The sequence below is a fragment of the Mus musculus genome, chromosome 14 (assembly GCF_000001635.26).
Source record: "Mus musculus strain C57BL/6J chromosome 14, GRCm38.p6 C57BL/6J".
Taxonomy (NCBI): Eukaryota; Metazoa; Chordata; class Mammalia; order Rodentia; family Muridae; genus Mus; species Mus musculus.
The window spans coordinates 44,272,097-44,292,086 of NC_000080.6; the positions used below are offsets into that span (position 1 = coordinate 44,272,097).

Below are 19,990 nucleotides of genomic sequence, written 5' to 3' on the forward strand. Positions count from 1 at the left end.
TTCCAGCCCAGGCTACTATACCCAGCCAAACTCTCAATTACCATAGATGGAGAAACCAAAGTATTCCATGACAAAACCAAATTCACACATTATCTCTCCACGAATCCAGCACTTCAAAGGATAATAACAGAAAAAAACCAATACAAGAACGGGAACAACGCCCTAGAAAAAACAAGAAGGTAATCCCTCAACAAACTTAAGAGAAGACAGCCACAAGAACAGAATGCCAACTTTAACAACAAAAATAACAGGAAGCAACAATTACTTTTCCTTAATATCTTTTAACATCAATGGTCACAACTCCCCAATAAAAAGACATAGACTAACAAACTGGCTACACAAACAAGACCCAACATTTTGCTGCTTACAGGAAACTCATCTCAGAGAAAAAGATAGACACTACCTCAGAATGAAAGGCTGGAAAACAATTTTCCAAGCAAATGGTATGAAGAAACAAGCTGGAGTAGCCATCCTAATATCTAAATAGATTGACTTCCAACCCAAAGTCATCATAAAAGACAAGGAGGGGCACTTCATTGTCATCAAAGGTAAAATCCTCCAAGAGGAACTGTCAATTCTGAATATCTATGCTCCAAATACAAGAGCAGCCACATTCACTAAAGAAACTTTAGTAAAGCTCAAAGCACACATTGCACCTCACACAATAATAGTGGGAGACTTCAACACACCACTTTCACCAATGGACAGATCATGGAAACAGAAACTAAACAGGGACACACTGAAACTAACAGAAGTGATGAAACAAATGGATCTGACAGATATCTACAGAACATTTTATCCTAAAACAAAAGGATATACCTTCTTCTCAGCACCTCATGATACCTTCTCCAAAATTGACCACATAATAGGTCACAAAACAGGCCTCAACAGATTCAAAAATATTGAAATTGTCCCATGTATCCTATCAGATCACCATGCACTAAGGCTGATCTTCAATAACAAAATAAATAACAGAAAGCCAACATTCACGTGGAAACTGAACAACACTCTACTCAATGATATCTTGGTCAAGGAAGGAATAAATAAAGAAATTAAGGACTTCTTAGAGTTCAATGAAAAAGAAGCCACTTCAAACCCAAACTTATGGGACACAATGAAAGCATTTCTAAGAGGAAAACTCATAGCTCTGAGTGCCTCCAAAAAGAAAATAGAGAGAGCTTACATTAGCAGCTTGACAACACACACCTAAAAGCTCTAGAAGAAAAGGAAGCAAATTCATCCAAGAGGAGTAGACGGCAGGAAATAATCAAACTCAGGGGCGAAATCAACCAAGTGGAAACAAGAAGAACTATTCAGAGAATCAACCAATTGAGGAGCTGGTTCTTTGAGAAAATCAACAAGATAGACAAACCATTAGCCAGACTCACTAGAGGGCACAGGGAAAGCATTCTAATTAACAAAATCAGAAATGAAAAGGGAGACATAACAACAGATCCTGAAGAAATCCAAAACACCATCAGATCCTTCTACAAAAGGCTATACTCAACAAAACTGGAAAACCTGGATGAAATGGAGAAGTTTCTAGACAGACACCAGGTACCAAAGTTGAATCAAGATCAGGTTAATGATCTAAATAGCCCGATATCCCTTAAAGAAATAGAAGCAGTCATTAATAGTCTCCCAACCAAAAAAAGCCCAGGACCAGATGGGTTTAGTGTAGAGTTCTATCAGACCTTCAAAGAAGATCTAATCCCAGTTCTTCACAAACTATTCCACAAACTAGAAACAGAAGGTACTCTACCCAACTCATTCTATGAAGCCACAATTACTCTGATACCTAAACCACAAAAAGACCCCACGAAGATAGAGAACTTCAGACCAATATCCCTTATGAATATCGATGCAAAAATCCTCAATAAAGTTCTTGCTAACCGAATCCAAGAACACATCAAAACAATCATTCATCCAGACCAAGTAGGTTTCATCCCAGGGATGCAGGGATGGTTCAATATACAGAAATCCATCAACATAATCCAGTATATAAACAAACTCAAAGACAAAAACCACATGATCATCTCGTTAGATGCTGAGAAAGCATTTGACAAAATCCAACACCCATTCATGATAAAAGTCTTGGAAAGATCAGGAATTCAAGGCCCATACCTAAGCATGATAAAAGCAATCTACAGCAAAACAATAGCCAGCATCAAAGTAAATGGTGAGAAGCTTGAAGCAATCCCACTAAAATCAGGGAACAGACAAGGCTGTCCACTTTCTCCCTACCTATTAAACATTGTACTTGAAGTCCTAGCCAGAGCAATTAGACAACAAAAGGAGATCAAGGGGATACAAATTGGAAAGGAAGAAGTCAAATTATCACTTTTTGCAAATGATATGATAGTATATATAAGTGACCCTAAAAATTCCACCAGAGAACTCCTAAGACTGATAAACAGCTTCAGTGAAGTAGCTGGATATAAAATTAACTAAAACAAGTCAATGGCCTTTCTGTACACAAAGGATAAACAGGCTGAGAAAGAAATTAGGAAAACAACACCCTTCTCAATAGCCACAAATAATATAAAATACCTAGGCATGACTCTAACTAAGGAAGTGAAAGATCTCTATGATAAGAACTTCCAGTCTCTGAAGAAAGAAACTAAGGAAGATCTCAGAAGATGGAAAGATCTCCCATGCTCATGGATCAGCAGGATCAATATAGTAAAAATGGCTATCTTGCCAAAAGCAATCTACAGATTCAATGCAATCTCCATCAAAATTCCAACTCAATTCTTCAACGAATTAGAAAGGGCAATCGGCAGATTTATCTGGAATAACAAAAAACCTAGGATAGCAAAAACTCTTCTCAAGGATAAAAGAACCTCTGGTGGAATCACCATGCCCGACCTAAAGATGTACTACAGAGCAATTGTGATAAAAACTGCATGGTACTGGAATAATGACAGACAAGTAGACCAATGGAACAGAATTGAAGACCCAGAGATGAACCCACACACCTATGGTCACTTGATCTTTGACAAGGGAGCTAAAACCATCCAGTGGAAAAAATACAGCATTTTCAACAAATGGAGCTGGCACTACTGGCTGTTATCATGTAGAAGATTTCAAATTGATCCAGTACTATCTCCTTGTACTAAGGTCAAATCTAAGTGGATTAAGGATCTCCACATAAAACCAGAGACACTGAAACTTATAGAGGAGAAAGTAGGGAAAAGCCTTGAAGATATGGGTACAGGGGAAAAATTCCTGAATAGAACAGCAATGCCTTGTGCTGTAAGATCGAGAATCGATAAATGGGACCTCATAAAATTGCAAAGCTTCTGCAAGGCAAAAGACACCGTCAATAAGACAAAAAGACCACCAACAGATTGGGAAAGGATCTTTACCTATCCCAAATCGGACAGGGGGCTAATATCCAATATATATAAAGAACTCAAGAAGGTAGACTCCATAAAATCAAATAACCCCATTAAAAAATGGGGCTCAGAACTGAACAAAGATTTCTCACCCGAGGAATACCGAATGGCAGAGAAACACCTGAAAAAATGTTCAACATCTTTAATCATCAGGGAAATGCAAATCAAAACAACCCTGAGATTCCACCTCACACCAGTCAGAATGGCTAAGATCAAAAATTCAGGTGACAGCAGATGCTGGCGAGGATGAGGAGAAAGGGGAACACTCCTCCATTGTTGGTGGGATTGCAAGCTTGTACAACCACTCTGGAAATCAGTCTGGCGGTTCCTCAGAAAATTGGACATAGTACTACCGGAAGATCCAGCAATACTTCTTCTGGGCATATATCCAGAAGATGCCCCAACAGATAAGAAGGACATATGCTCCACTATGTTCATAGCAGCCTTATTTATAATAGCCAGAAGCTGGAAAGAACCCAGAAGCCCCTCAACAGAGGAATGGATATAGAAAATGTGGTACATTTATACAATGGAGTACTACTCAGCTATTAAAAAGAATGAATTTATGAAATTCCTAGGCAATGGATGGACCTGGAGGCCATCATCCTGAGTGAGGTAATCCAATCACAAAGGAACTCTCACAATATGTACTCACTGATAAGTGGATATTAGCCCAGAAACTTAGGATACCCAAGATATAAGATATAATTTGCTAAAAACATTAAACTCAAGAGAACGAAGACCAAAGAGTGGACACTTTGCCCCTTCTTAGAATAGTAAACAAAACACCCATGGAAGGAGTTACAGAGACAAAATCTGGAAGTGTGACGAAAGGATGGACCATCTAGTGATTGCCATATCCAGAGATCCATCCCATGATCAGCTTCCAAACGCTGACACCATTGTATACACTAGCAAGATTTTGCTGAAAGGACCCAGATATAGCTGTCTCTTGTGAGACTATGCCAGGGCCTAGCAAACACAGAAGTGGATGCTCACAGTCAGCTATTGAATGGACCACAGGGCCCCCAATGGAGGTACTAGAGAAAGCACCCAAGGAACTAAAGGGAACTGCAACCCTATAGGTGGAACAACAATATGAACTAAGCAGTACCCCGGAGCTCTTGTCTCTAGCTGCATATGTATCAAAAGATGGCCTAGTCAGCCATCACTGCAAAGAGAGGCCTATTGGACTTGCAAACTTTATATGCCCCAGTACAGGGGAATGCCAGGGCCAAAAAGGGGAAGTGGGTGGGTAGGGGAGTGGGGGGGTATGGGGGACTTTTGGTATAGCATTGGAAATGTAAATGAGCTAAATACCTAATAAAAATGGAAAATAAATAAATAAATATTACTTATACATTATATTATAAATATATTTTAATTATATAATTTATATTATATTACATAAATATTTATTTCATTATATGATGATTATAAATATATAAAATTTATGTTTAATACATATAAATATACATAAATATGTTACCATTTACATACACCTGAGTGTGAAATCCATCTACATCTACTATAGTATGGTTCTATTTTGAAGTAGAGGTACAGAATATAATCTGATGGTTCACAGGCTTCTTGGTTAGGTAAGACTGTTGATCACTTTTTCACAGCAGATTTCATACTACGTAGTCTGCAGGGTTTTGATATTTCACTAACATGAATATTATTTAAAAAAAGAAAGCTAAGTAAAAGATACCAGACTCAAAAGATTACATAGAGCATGACATTCAGTAGGGCATGTACAGAGTTATGTTAAAATATTTATGTAAAAAACCCTCTCCAATCTCTGGCACAATTAGATATGATGCACTAATCAGGGTAGTATAAGAACTCCCAGATCTCAGCTACTTCAGGCTTCTCTAGAAAACGCCTCAAAATAGATGCCTTATTTTCATCTCTCCAATTCTATGTAATTCCCCCTTCATCTGCTTTTCCTTTTCCATATTTAAAAAGCTAACACACTATTATATTTCACTGATATATGCTTAGAGTATAATAGGACTTCCCTTATAGCTATTTTTTTCCATTTTTTATTAGGTATTTAGCTCATTTACATTACCGATGCTATACCAAACGTCCCCCATACCCACCCACCCCCACACCCCTACCCACCCACTCCCCCTTTTTGGCCCTGGCGTTCCCCTGTACTGGGGCATACAAAGTTTGCGTGTCCAATGGGCCTCTCTTTCCAGTGATGGCCGATTAGGCCATCTTTTGATACATATGCAGCTAGAGTCAAGAGCTCCGGGGTACTGGTTGGTTCATAATGTTGTTCCACCTATAGGGTTGCAGATCCCTTTAGCTCCTTGGGTTCTTTCTCTAGCTCTTCCATTGGGAGCCCTGTGATCCATCCATTAGCTGACTGTGAGCATCCACTTCTGTGTTTGCTAGGCTCCGGCATATTCTCACAAGAGATAGCTACATCTGGGTCCTTTCAATAAAATCTTTCTAGGGTATGCAATGGTGTCAGCGTTTGGATGCTGATTCTGGGGTGGATCCCTTGATATGGCAGTCTCTACATGGTCCATCCTTCATCTCAGCTCCAAACTTTGTCGCTGTAACTCCTTCCAAGGATGTTTTGTTCCCACTTCTAAGGAGGGGCATAGTGTCCACACTTCAGTCTTCATTTTTCTTGAGTTTCATGTGTTTAGGAAATTGTATCTTATATCTTGGGTATCCTAGGTTTTGGGCTAATATCTACTTATCAGTGAGTACATATTGTGTGAGTTCCTTTATGAATGTGTTACCTCACTCAGGATGATGCCCTCCAGGTCCATCCATTGGCTAGGAATTTCATAAATTCATTCTTTTTAATAGCTGAGTAGTACTCCATTGTGTAGATGTACCACATTTTCTGTATCCATTCCTCTGTTGAGGGGCATCTGGGTTCTTTCCAGCTTCTGGCTATTATAAATAAGGCTGCTATGAACATAGTGGAGCATGTGTCCTTCTTACCAGTTGGGGCATCTTCTGGATAAATGCCCAGTAGAGGTATTGCTGGATCCTCCGGTAGTACTATGTCCAATTTTCTGAGGAACCGCCAGATTGATTTCCAGAGTGGTTGTACAAGCCTGCAATCCCACCAACAATGGAGGAGTGTTCCTCTTTCTCCACATCCACGCCAGCATCTGCTGTCACCTGAATTTTTGATCTTAGCCATTCTGACTGGTGTGAGGTGGAATCTCAGGGTTGTTTTGATTTGCATTTCCCTGATGATTAAGGATGTTGAACATTTTTTCAGGTGCTTCTCTGCCATTCGGTATTCCTCAGGTGAGAATTCTTTGTTCAGTTCTGAGCCCCATTTTTTAATGGGGTTGTTCGATTTTCTGAAGTCCACCTTCTTGAGTTCTTTATATATGTTGGATATTAGCCCCCTATCTGATTTAGGATAGATAAAAATCCTTTCCCAATCTGTTGGTGGTCTTTTTGTCTTATTGACGGTGTCTTTTACCTTGCAGAAACTTTGGAGTTTCATTAGGTCCCATTTGTCAATTCTCGATCTTACAGCACATGCCATTGCTGTTCTGTTCAGGAATTTTTCTCCTGTGCCCATATCTTCAAGGCTTTTCCCCACTTTCTCCTCTATAAGTTTCAGTGTCTCTGGTTTTATGTGAAGTTCTTTGATCCACTTAGATTTGACCTTAGTACAAGGAGATAAGTATGGATCGATTCGCATTCTTCTACATGATAACAACCAGTTGTGCCAGCACCAATTGTTGAAAATGCTGTCTTTCTTCCACTGGATGGTTTTAGCTCCCTTGTCGAAGATCAAGTGACCATAGGTGTGTGGGTTCAGTTCTGGGTCTTCAATTCTATTCCATTGGTCTGCTTGTCTGTTTCTATACCAGTACCATGCAGTTTTTATCACAATTGCTCTATAGTAAAGCTTTAGGTCAGGCATGGTGATTCCACCAGAGGTTCTTTTATCCTTGAGAAGACTTTTTGCTATCCTACGTTTTTTGTTATTCCAGATGAATTTGCAAATTGCTCCTTCTAATTCGTTGAAGAATTGAGTTGGAATTTTGATGGGGATTGCATTGAATCTGTAGATTGCTTTTGGCAAGATAGCCATTTTTACAATGTTGATCCTGCCAATCCATGAGCATGGGAGATCTTTCCATCTTCTGAGATCTTCTTTAATTTCTTTCTTCAGAGATTTGAAGTTTTTATCATACAGATCTTTCACCTCCTTAGTTATAGTCACGCCGAGATATTTTATATTATTTGTGACTATTGAGAAGGGTGTTGTTTCCCTAATTTCTTTCTCAGCCTGTTTATTCTTTGTATAGAGAAAGGCCATTGACTTGTTTGAGTTTATTTTATATCCAGCTACTTCACCAAAGCTGCTTATCAGGTTTAGGAGTTCTCTGGTAGAATTTTTAGGGTCACTTATATATACTATCATATCATCTGCAAAAAGTGATATTTTGACTTCCTCTTTTCCAATTTGTATCCCCTTGATCTCCTTTTGTTGTCGAATTGCTCTGGCTAATACTTCAAGTACTATGTTGAAAAGGTAGGGAGAAAGTGGGCAGCCTTGTCTAGTCCCTGATTTTAGTGGGATTGCTTCCAGCTTCTCTCCATTTACTTTGATGTTGGCTACTGGTTTGCTGTAGATTGCTTTTATCATGTTTAGGTATGGGCCTTGAATTCCTGATCTTTCCAAAACTTTTATCATGAATGGGTGTTGAATCTTGTCAAATGCTTTTTCTGCATCTAACGAGATGATCATGTGGTTTTTGTCTTTGAGTTTGTTTATATAATGGATTACATTGATGGATTTTCGAATATTAAACCATCCCTGCATTCCTGGAATAAAACCTACTTGGTCAGGATGGATGATTGCTTTAATATGTTCTTGGATTCGGTTAGCAAGAATTTTATTGAGGATTTTTGCATCGATATTCATAAGAGAAATTGGTCTGAAGTGCTCTATCTTTGTTGAATCTTTCTGTGGTTTAGGTATCAGAGTAATAGTGGCTTCATAAAATGAGTTGGGTAGAGTACCTTCTACTTCTATTTTGTGAAATAGTTTGTGCAGAACTGGAATTAGATCTTCTTTGAAGGTCTGATAGAACTCTGCACTAAACCCGTCTGGTCCTGGGCTTTTTTTGGCGGGGAGACTATTAATAACTGCTTCTATTTCTTTAGGTTATATTGGACTGTTTAGATGGTCAACTTGATCCTGACTTAACTTTGGTACCTGGTATCTGTCAAGAAATTTGTCCATTTCGTCCAGGTTTTCCAGTTTTGTTGAGTATAACCTTTTGTAGAAGGATCTGATGGTGTTTTGGATTTCTTCAGGATCTGTTGTTATGTCTCCCTTTTCATTTCTGATTTTGTTAATTAGGATTTTGTCCCTGTGCCCTTTAGTAAGTCTAGCTAAGGGTTTATCTATCTTGTTGATTTTCTCAAAGAACCAACTCCTCGTTTGGTTAATTCTTTGAATAGTTCTTCTTGTTTCCACTTGGTTGATTTCACCCCTGAGTTTGATTATTTCCTGCCGTCTACTCCTCTTGGGTGAATTTGCTTCCTTTTTTTCTAGAGCTTTTAGATGTGTTGTCAAGCTGCTAGTATGTGCTCTCTCCCGTTTCTTCTTGGAGGCACTCAGAGCTATGAGTTTCCCTCTTAGAAATGCTTTCATTGTGTCCCAAAGGTTTGGGTACGTTGTGGCTTCATTTTCATTAAACTCTAAAAAGTCTTTAATTTCTTTCTTTATTCCTTCCTTGACCACGGTATCATTGAGGAGAGTGTTGTTCAGTTTCCATGTAAATGTTGGCTTTCCATTATTTATGTTGTTATTGAAGATCAGTCTTAGGCCATGGTGGTCTGATAGGATACATGGGACAATTTCAATATTTTTGTATCTGTTGAGGCCTGTTTTGTGACCAATTATATGGTCAATTTTGGAGAAGGTCCCGTGCGGTGCTGAAAAGAAGGTATATCCTTTTGTTTTAGGATAAAATGTTCTGTAGATATCTGTTAGGTCCATTTGTTTCATAACTTCTGTTAGTTTCACTGTGTCCCTGTTTAGTTTCTGTTTCCACGTTCTGTCCCTTGATGAAAGTGGTGTGTTGAACCCTTATAGCTATTGGTCATTGCTAATATGTATAGTGTTGTTAAATTTTTTCTGTAGAATAAGATTCAGGACATGAACCAAATACTTGCTCCAGTTTTTGTTTTCCTGCAATAACAAGCTGGCCTGCAATTCTCACGTAAAATCTTCCTGAACACTTGGCCAACATAACCATACTTTGGTCATTAGTGGTGACATTTTCCATTCTGTCCAGTTTAGTCGTCACAGCATAGAAATTGGCTGGACGTGTATTAACCTCTTCTGGATAGTTTCAGTACTGCAAAGGGATCTATCACACTTTATCTAGATGTGTTGAGTATTGCCTAGTGTCTTATTCTGGAGTCTGGGTATTTCATGTGTATTTGCATGGGGATCCAAAGGATCTCTTCTGGATACGTTTGTCATTGGAAGGTGATTGATAGCCACCTTTTAATATTTTGAGTACCAAAAGGCAATCTATCCCACACTCTGGAAAAGGCACTTTGACTTCAGGTAAATTTGGGTGAGGTACTGAGCAGGAAGGTAAGAGCTGACTTGTGTGACATCAGAAGTCCCTTCCCTAGATGTTGTGTTGTATCCTGGAGAGCCCTGGCATTTTCTGTGATGTTACTAATGTTGTGGTGACTCCAACTGCTCTTGGAGCATTCATTAACTACCTTTATGGTTCACCCTTAGTCATGCTGACAAAACTGAGCAGGCCTCTTGGAGGAGAGAACAATGAACATACAGAGACCAGAAAGAGACAGCCACAAGATGGCCTTTGGTCTTAGTGTTAAAGAGCAAGAATTAATGGTCCAGGGGAAGTCACTGTGAATCCTGGGCATGAAAGAGGGAGCTTCCTAGAGAAGGTGGGCTTGAGCTTGGACTTCCAGTAATGGGAATCAGGAGCTTGGAGCTTCTGGGAAGCATTTGTGTGACAGAGAGCAGGAAATGTCAAGGCTGCAGCTGCTCTGCAAGAGCTCCTTAATTTCATTCTGACTGTCAGAAGAGGGCATCAGGAGGTAGATTCCTCCTCCTTGCTCCTAGGGCTACACCACAAGCTGACTTTGATCTTAAGATGCTCTCTGGATGACTTTGGTACTGGATGGCAATCTGTCTTTTCCCATCTTCTGGATACTTTGGGTACTGAGGATCTAGCACCCTCTTCTGGATATATTTGATATTACATGGAGGACTTTCATCCTTTTCTGCCTGCTTTGAGTATAGGAAATAAATCTAACCCATTCTTCTAGTCACTGAAGCTACTCCATGACACAGGCCTCAAGGATCATGTGAATTCAGGCTATGTCCTGGACTTCCCTCATGCAGTGGCTGCCACAGTTTGCCTCCTATATACTGAGACCTTCTGGTGCTTATTAAATTAAGTATCCTGATGCCAGGACAACACAGGTTGGGGTTCCTTAGTAAGGGATCAAGGGCTTCAAGACCTCCCTCATGAGCCTGGAAGGAAAGACTACCCTTCTAAAAAGTTCCCAGGAAGTCTGTGCACAGGTCCTGGCCCACTTTAACCCTGTTACCACTTTTTTTTAAAATATATCTTCAGAACACAGATCAGATTCTCAGTTGTAGGTTCTTATTGCTACACAGCTACCCAGAGCAAAAAAAATCAGTATTTGATGGGAGGGGACTCAATATCAGGATGGCTATATATAATCCTCGCGGGATTTAAATGTGTCATCAAGGTGAACATATAGACAAAGAGCAGTGCTGACTAAGGTGGGGTTCCCTGTGCATGGAGACAGCATCACCTTGCAACAGGCCCCACTGTAGACTCCAGATTCCAAGGATGCATAGACCCATGGGGGACACCAGTACATACACACACACAGACACACACACACACACACACACACACACACACACACAGAGACACACACACAGGCACACACACACAATTGGTCCTCTATGAGGAGTCCATGTCTGTAGGCTTTTGCTACACTGCATCCTTGGTGTATTTCTTTAAGGTCCATGGATGTCTGATAGCAAAAATCAAGAAAAGAATATACCCCTGGACATATTTCAAGTTCTGAGACATTTACTACTTTCATCTTAGTCACAGGCAATCACAGCTTGGTGGTGCTAAGCACTAGGGAATCCAGGACTTACTTGCATCACATCAGATACTAGCTGACATTGCCCATCAAGCACAGCATGGCTGGCTAGCTTATGCCATCCAGAGCCAGTAGGCCTGCAGTATGTGCTGAGGTACCTGACTAGCCACAGGGGTTGGGAACAATATCCTATCTTGAGAACAGCTGCCCTGATTTTAGGCCAAGAAGTGGGAGGGAGTGGGTAGGGAAGCAAGGGGGGGGGCGGAGGGTATAGGGAACTTTAGGGATAGCATTTTAAATGTAAATGAAGAAAATATCTAATAAAATAAAATAAAATAAAGAAGAGGAAACTTCTCAAGGAGTAGCTAAAAAGCTCTTGAAAAGTTTTAACAGTCCCTTTGAATTGTGTCAAACCATAGCAAAGAATTCAGAGCCAAACCTTATCAATAAACAGTGAATGATTTATGAATAGATGGGAAACTTCATGGTGCATGCAGAATTCAGAGTTCAGGTCTCAGGAAGTAAAGAATTTTTCTTGAATGGAAACACTACAAAACTCTCAGTAGAGTGCAGGAAAAAGTGGATGGGCCTCATTCTTACTTTGGGCCTACTGTACCCAAACACAGGGAGGGATTCATGCCTATACTATTTGATTGGAATGCCTGCTGCATTGCTTTCCGGGCTCAGAGATAATCAGCTACCCAAACTATAACTAATACTTTTTCATTACCCGTTTCCTCCAGTTTTCCGTAAAGGTTATTCATCTGACTACCTGAGAGACAGAGTGGGCTTCTGACTACCCCACCATCCCCCCAGACACCTTGGATCTTTGTCATAGTGATAATGCATAGCTCAAGATGGTAGACAAAGACAACACAATCAATTTGGAAAGGCTTTACATGATTTTTCCACTATTTTACTGGAGAGTTTAGGTAGCATTTTAGCATGCACTCAGCACACCCAGGTCAAGAAGGCAGAAGGAACAGATGTCAATGCCAGAGCCCCTCCTGAAATTATGGATCCATTAAAACTGAGGTTTCACTGGACCCGAGGCCTGTTCATCCTCTATCCATCCAATTGAGTCTTAGGGATCTTATGAATACAGGATCATATTCCAATCTCCAACAGACTCAGGCCTAGAACTGGGAACTCAAAAAGGTAGAAACAGGAGAAGTGAGAGCTAATGGGACTATGAAGAAGCAATCCAAATCCCTGTTGGCCTTTGATCACAGATGCCTATTTTGTATGGTTGTTTTGGAGATAGAGAGAATGTGGGATTTTAGTTTTTGAAGAAGGGACATAAACTTTACAATCTGATGTTGCCCCTGTCCCTGACTTCTTCTATTGCCAAGTACAAGGGAGTTTTCATTGCAAAGAAATGGGGTTGTAAATCAGAGATTTCATGAAAACCCATGGCTCACGTTATTGAAACAATGTCTCCTCTCAAGGCAGTTGCACACTAACACATATACTCCAACTTGTGTAAAGGTAAAGGTGCAGGAGTAGGTTTCTGTCCTCTGGGAAACAGAGACACCTGGGTAAATCGACTGTTTGTTACATGAATGGACCCCAGTAGTGGATGTATATTGGAGAAGAATCTCCCTCATATAAGGATCCTAAGGAAGATGAGCTAGCCATGCCATGGCACTAACAAACTCTCCCCATTCAAAGCACTGAACTTGTAGTGAAGCAGAGAGAAATCTCTAGCTTTGGAAGGAGAAGTTGCCAAGAGGTATCCCCAGGGGCAAAAGAGAGACTCCAGGAAAGGGCACCTCAGAAACTGGTCAGATGGGGCAAGCTGGTAAGCCGGTAGGCCATGGAAGTTCCAGGTGACATCATCAGTAGCCACTTCCCTGGATAATCTCTTGTATCCAAGAGAAACCAAGAATCTTCTGTGATGTCGCCAGTGTTGTGGTAACCAGCACAGCTTGTGGGGTATTCCTTCAGATCCTCATGGGTTCCCAAGCAGGCATGTTGTCCATGCTCCTCAGGGTATTTCAGAGAGATAATAGAATACACACAGACACCAGACCAAGGCAGAAGGAGGCCGGCCGCCCATCATGGTGGGAAAGGGCTAGAAACAACTGGTCATGGAGAAGGCACAGTGAGTCCTGGGCAAGGTTTGGGGAGCTGCCTGGAGGATGTGGGCTTCAGCTGGTCCTTCCAGGAATAGTGATTATGATCTGGATCCTTCAGATTCCTAAATGGTAGAACCAGAGTCAAGAGTGTCTGATGATTAGTTTTACACACAGCCTGGTATTGACAAGCCTGCAGTGGCTTTGTTGAGAGATCTTAATTTCCCACTGAATGGCAAATTATGCAAAGACCAAGCTCTGTGAGAATAGAAAAGTATTGTTCTCAGGATAGACTGTTCATGTAGTTCAGCTTTTTTTTTTTTAAAGATCTATTTATTTATTATATGTAAGTACATTGTAGCTGTCTTCAGACACTCCAGAAGAGGGAGTCAGATCTTGTTACAGATGGTTGTGAGCCACCATGTGGTTGCTGGGATTTGAACTCCGGACCTTTGGAAGAGCAGTCGGGTGCTCTTACCCACTGAGCCATCTCACCATCCCCATGTACTTCATCTTAATATAGTTTCCTCTAGGTTACATGAGCATGTGATGCCAAGAACAGAGAGGGCTATTCCCCTGCCTATGAATCAAGGTCTCAGACAGTTTGGTATTGAATGCACATGATGTGGACTGATACACAGACTGGGTTCCTGTAGCAGTGTATGAGCTCTCATCATGCATTTAAAGAAGACTAGAAAAGCTTTGGCTAGTACGCTGAGAGGTACGGATTTGGTTGTCAGATATGAGCCGACAATGCCCTCCATTTATTCTTGCCTGGCCCAGCTTATGCATTTCAGGGCTAGGGCGATTACAATAGGAAGTCGGGCATATGTTTAGTGATGGTGGTTGTGAACAGGGACCTAGCTGAGGAGCCCAGCTTGAAGACAGCTATGATGCACTATCAGGGATTCTCAGTGTCTCTAGATTTTCCTCTTCCTAAGGCTTCTGTGTGGAACAAAGCATGGTTTCCCTTTCCCTGCCCTATTATCTCTACAAGGTTACTAGTGTTTTTCTACCTACAGGGTCTGCTGGGGAGGCATCACCCCAAGCCCCCACCATCAATGAGCAGGAGAAGAGACACGAGAGGTTGGAGAAGCTCAAAAGAGAGCTCCAGAACATAAAAAATGCCAGAGACGAACTTCAGGGAATCCTGGCCAACTACATTAACAAAGATTTAAATGACAGGTAGTCATTATGCCCAGTTCTTTGCTGACTATCTTGGGCCATCCCTGTTAAGCCCAGATTCCCTCATACCACAGGTGGCTGCAACTCCAGGCTGTTTACATACCCAAATCAATTTTGCTGATTGGAATTTCGATGCAGAACTTCAAGTTCAGATAGGAGTTGGATGGGGTCACAGGCACTTTTGATTCCTCCAAAAGTAATTCAGAGCCTGTGGCATGAATCACAGTCTGAGGATGAAGGTAGTAATGTGTGAGCTCCCCTCCTGCCATTTAAGAAGCTTACACAGGTGTTGCTTGGTGGGAGTTGCTAGGTAATGTTTGTTTATAGCCAATCCTTTCCATAATTGACCAGGTGGTAATTTGGGTACAATTGGTCCTGTCAACAGCTGGAGGGGCCTGTCGCACATACTGCCTTTCAGCATGACTGGATTGGCTGCAGTTCATAATTGCTTTTCTCAAATTTTGTTCATTATACTCTCAGATAAACCGAAATCAATTTATTTATTTGGCATTCTGATTGACTGTGTGTGTGTGTGTGACTGTGTGTGTGTGTGTGTGAGTGTGTGTGTGTGTGTGTATCTGTGTCTCTGTGTGTGTTTGTGTGTGTGTGTAAAAGAGAGCTAGACAGAGACAAAGAAACTGGGTGCATGTGAGCTTGTGTGTACATTTGTGGATGTGTGTGTTCCTGTGTATGTGTTCCTGTGTGTGCAGCTTAAGATCTAGAGAGTCTGTATCATGTGATATATCCTGAGGTTGTGCCTGACTCCATTTCCAGGCAATAATAGTGAAGAAGCCAGGGAGGTTCATTTTTAGTAGCACAGCACTTAACCTCTGTGCTCAGTGTGGATGCACATTGGAACCTCCTGGTAGGTTATAGAGGCTTTTCCCTGTGGATATGATTATGTCCTTTGGGAATTGATGTAGCAATAGAGCCAAGCATTGTCAATTCCGTGTCTAAAACCAGGAGGAGAATCATACAGATTTAACGTGGACCCAGGCCTGTGACACAGATTCCTGGAAAGTTCTGGGAGAACTAGTCTATTATTTAAAACCCCTACAGGGAGCTGAGGCAGATCAGCACCCTGCCTTTACTTCCCTGGGCTTACTGGCCCAAGCTAATGAGTAATAAGTTTAATAAGCACCAAGTGGAACCGGTAACAAGGAGCTAGGTCAAGTGGCATATATGGGGTGGGGTAGTGTATGATTCAGCTTGAATTGAAATGATCCTTGTATCCTTAGTTCACGGGACAATTTCTTCCTTGTCCATGCCCTCCCACAGGATCAACTTTGAGACATTCATGCTTGAGATGCAACATGACCAGGTGATGACTGACCTGAAGAGAATGCCCCAGGACATCAGTGAGGCCTTGTCCAAGTGCAAGCAGTTGACTAAAGAAAATCACTTCTACTGGTGAGTGACTAACAGGGTCATGACCCAAGACCTAGGCACAGGATATGTCTGCCAATCCTTGTCTTTGAACTAAAGCGAGACTCAGGTTCTATACTGTTAGTCTCTAAACAGAAAGCCTGCCTCCTTCAAACAAGGCACTAAGATTTTAACATCTTGGATCATTTTGACCAAGTGTGAAGAGACTGGGAGCCCCTCAAGCCACTGTCCTTTCCAACTAAGTATCCTCGAGATCTTAAAGGTGTCCACCATGATGGAGATATCAATCAGCCTTGGGCCTCTTGGGCTCTGAACATAGATTTATATATGGGGTTTCCAGGAGAAACAGAAAGATTGTGTCTGCTTGGGTCTCTTCACTCCTAGAGAATTTTGCCCCAGGTGGGTTTTTTTATACCACAGACTTATAAGCACATATACACCCCATGTTCTTTTCTGAGAGATACATGAGTCCCTGTTGCTGTCAGGGTTTTCAAAAGTACCTTGGGTCTTCTGGAAAGTGGCAGTCCTCTGGATTTGATCTCCCTCTATGGCCAATCTGGATACTTGTTTGGGGCTGCCTGGGGATAAGGGCCAATGATGAAGGAATGGTCCTTGGAGGAATGGGAGGAAGATGGATGCTTCCTGGATTCACCATGTTTTGTTTGTGGCTCAGCTTCAGGAACTGCCACCTCCTGATTGAATCTAACCTCATCCAGCACAAAGTCAGGATGTTGAGGAAGGAGAACAGACAGCTGCTAAGGGAGCAGATTGCATTGGAAGAATGCAACATAGAAACAAAAATACTATGTAAGGAAGGCAGCCAGAAGATCAAAGACCACTATACTAAGCAGCAGCAGGTAGGATGAATGAAGCATCAGGGGCAGAATGCCCTAATGTGTGATCATAAACACAGTCAAGCCTATGTAACCATCCTGCACCTTATCCAGGCTCTCTCCTATGTCTCATCCAGTTTTACACTTCTGTGATCATTTCCAAGACTTTCTGTGGAGTTACCCTCTTTTGAAGAAATTGGATTTCTGCCATGCCCTCTCCTCCCCATCCTAGTCGGCCACCTCTAGCTTGCCACTCTAGGCAGAGGAGATCCTGGACCCCTGAAGGCAACCCCTTGAGGCTCTATGGTATGGAGAGTTACCTCAGGATGCCACTTCCTGAATTATCTAGGAACCAGGTCCTCTGTTCTGCTCTATGGCAACTCAACCTGAGGGGCTTGGGCCTGCCCCTCAGAAGGGCAGAAGGGCAGACTCCAATTTTATTTTGTGTGAGTGTGTGTGTGTGTGTGTGTTTGTGTGTGTGTGTGTGTGTGTGTGTGTGTGTGTATGTGTGTGTGTCATGGCTTGGCTGAAAAGATGCAGCGTCCTTTCACTGTCTCCAAGATGAGGTACTAGCACAGGATGGAAGTACCTAAGGAGCCATAAGCATAGCAGGGCTATTGGGGTTTTTTTTGTTTTTGTTTTTGTTTTTTTTTTTTCCTTCATGAGTATCCCCTTTAGAGTTCAATGCTTACCCTTGGGAAGATTCGCATGAAGCACACTCTTGCTGATTACAGTATCCTTTCAGTGTGCATGAACTTCCTGTGAGATGTTTTTACTGAGGATTCACAGATATAGGGGTTCCCAAGGAGAGCCAAGGAAGGATTCAGCACTCCAGAAATAATAAGAGCCTTCACTTCAAAGTTTGCTAGGCTCCCTAGAAGGCCTCTGTTTAATGTTAGATTCAGACACTGATACACACTTATTTTTCAATATCAAGTATTTAGACTATTGGAGAAATGTGGTGTTTTACTATAACTCCAGCACAGTGTGTAGTTCAAAATCCATTGTCAAGCAATTTTTTACATTTGAGAAAAACATCCAGGCCCAAGTGCTTCTCCAATGGGGATACAGGAAAGATCTCAGATGAAAAGTGATACTGGATTGTCCTGTTGAGTAAAGCTGGTATTTGCTGGATCGCTGACATGGCAAGATTTCACCAGGCTTTTTTTTCTCTTCCTCCCATAGGTCTGAAATATTCTGCAGAAGCTAAAACAGATCAGAGACCAGGTCACGATCTTGCTCAGACACAACTGTTCACCAGGAGCACTGGGTGTGCAAAGCAAATTAACCACCATTGCATCTGATCCTTGTAACCATGGCAATCTTGGGCTGCATTTTCTTCTGTTTTGGTTTGCTATGGGTAATGAGGCCTTTATTTTGTCTAGCCTCTGGTCCAGCAAGACTGCCTGTTTGGAAGGCTTCAGAGAAGTGCTGAGATACATCAAGATCTGCTCGGCATCCAGGAGGGCTCTGAGAATTCCAATTTTGGCTGGTCCTGTTGGGTCATCTAGAATTATTTCATGGTGATCAGTCAAGTGAATTTGAAAAACTTTGAGGTACCATCTGTAACATCTCTCATGTTAGCCTTGGAAGGACTAGTCCATCAGCAGAACACCCACCCCAATGAAGCATGCATATATTCATCTTGAACAGATTATTACCATCAGTGACTGCCTTTGCACTATTTCACCAAGGAGAGGAACAGGCTGTGGGTTTGTGGTGAACATCTGCAGCAAGAGAATGATGCTTAGCTTAAATATTTTGTTTGGTTTTGGTTAGAGTTTTGATTTCTTTGTGTCTTTGGTTTTCCTGTGTTTTCATTTGAAGTTTCATTATATATTCACTATCTTTTTGTTACTGTAATTAATTTGCTTTTTTTGCTAAGTCTATATACTCTATAAACTGACTCCCCACTTTAAGTTGTTATTGAATAAAATTAGTGTATCGTTATGGATAAAACATCATCTCTAATTATTTCTATCATAAGGACAATCTGCATTTATGTGTTGTTCATACATAGTCCTGTAACACTAGAAGTTTCAGGCAAGAATGGGACTCTTCAAGTATCATGTTGTTTAGGCTTCATAAGTAGTACCCAGCCAGCCAGAGCTCCACAGAAAATTGAGATTTTGATGTGGATAATGTGTCAAACTATGTGGATCCCAAAGTCAGGATGAAAAATGTATCCATGCTCTATCTCTATAGTCATAAATTTAGCTACAGTTATGATGTACTCTCCTGTGCATGACCATGTCGGACAAACAAATAAGATACACAACAGTATTTCTCTTATACATCCCAGGAAATAAAAATATTCACATTGAGTAATTAAAATCTTCTGAATTATAAAGTAATTTGGAAAAAATTGACCTTCAAAAGTCATTACATAATTGAATGTTTCATACCTACCTCATAAAAATGTTTTAGGAAGGACTAGTAGATATGGCCTTGCTGGAGGAATTTTGGCACTGGAGGTTGGCATTGAGGTTTTAAAAGCTCATGCCAGTCCCTACCTCTGTCTTTGTCCCTGTCTTTGTCACTATCTCTCCGTCTCTGTTGATCTCACAAAGTTTCTCTCTTTTTCTCTATATCTCAGTCTACACTCTCACTGTCTCTGTCTCTGCTTCTGTCTGTCTGTCTGTCTGTCTGTATCTATCTCTTTCCTCTGCCTCCTCTATATGTATCCGATGTAAGTTCACCTACTCCTCTAGTGCCATGATGTCTATATGCATGCCTGCCTGCCTCCTGCCATGTTCCCCACCTTGACAATCCTGGATCACCCTTTTATATTGTTGGCCAAACCCAATTGAATATTTTCTTTATACATTATCCTGGTAAAGGTGTGTCATAGCAATAAAACAGTGAATAAGAAAGCAAAACAAACTCTTAATCAATGGAAAGGTCAGCTACGAGATGGGAGAGGAACTTCACTAAGTGTACATATGACAGAGAGTTCATTTCTAGACAATCG

General features: G+C 41.2%; 1 protein-coding gene and 1 long non-coding RNA gene across 4 annotated transcripts in view; one reads left to right on the plus strand and one right to left on the minus strand.

Moving 5' to 3' along the window:
• The window catches only part of Gm32857, an 89,297-nt gene that overhangs the window by 45,880 nt on the left and 23,427 nt on the right, over positions 1-19,990 (minus strand). The gene's annotated exons all lie outside the window — the stretch shown is intronic.
• Positions 13,449-18,978, plus strand: Gm8220 (predicted gene 8220). Of its 3 annotated transcripts, none has more exons than NM_001378717.1 (5): positions 13,449-13,644; positions 14,638-14,800; positions 16,079-16,210; positions 16,860-17,043; positions 18,205-18,978. In NM_001378717.1, exons 1-5 carry the CDS (start codon positions 13,494-13,496, stop codon positions 18,208-18,210), a joined length of 636 nt encoding a protein of 211 aa, NP_001365646.1. In that variant the 5' UTR covers positions 13,449-13,493; the 3' UTR covers positions 18,211-18,978. The 3 variants fall into 3 exon arrangements, with proteins under 3 accessions (NP_001365646.1, XP_011243586.1, XP_011243585.1); XM_011245284.2 differs by having other exon boundaries at positions 13,494-13,509; positions 18,205-18,969; XM_011245283.1 differs by lacking the exon at positions 18,205-18,978 and having other exon boundaries at positions 13,494-13,509; positions 16,860-17,329.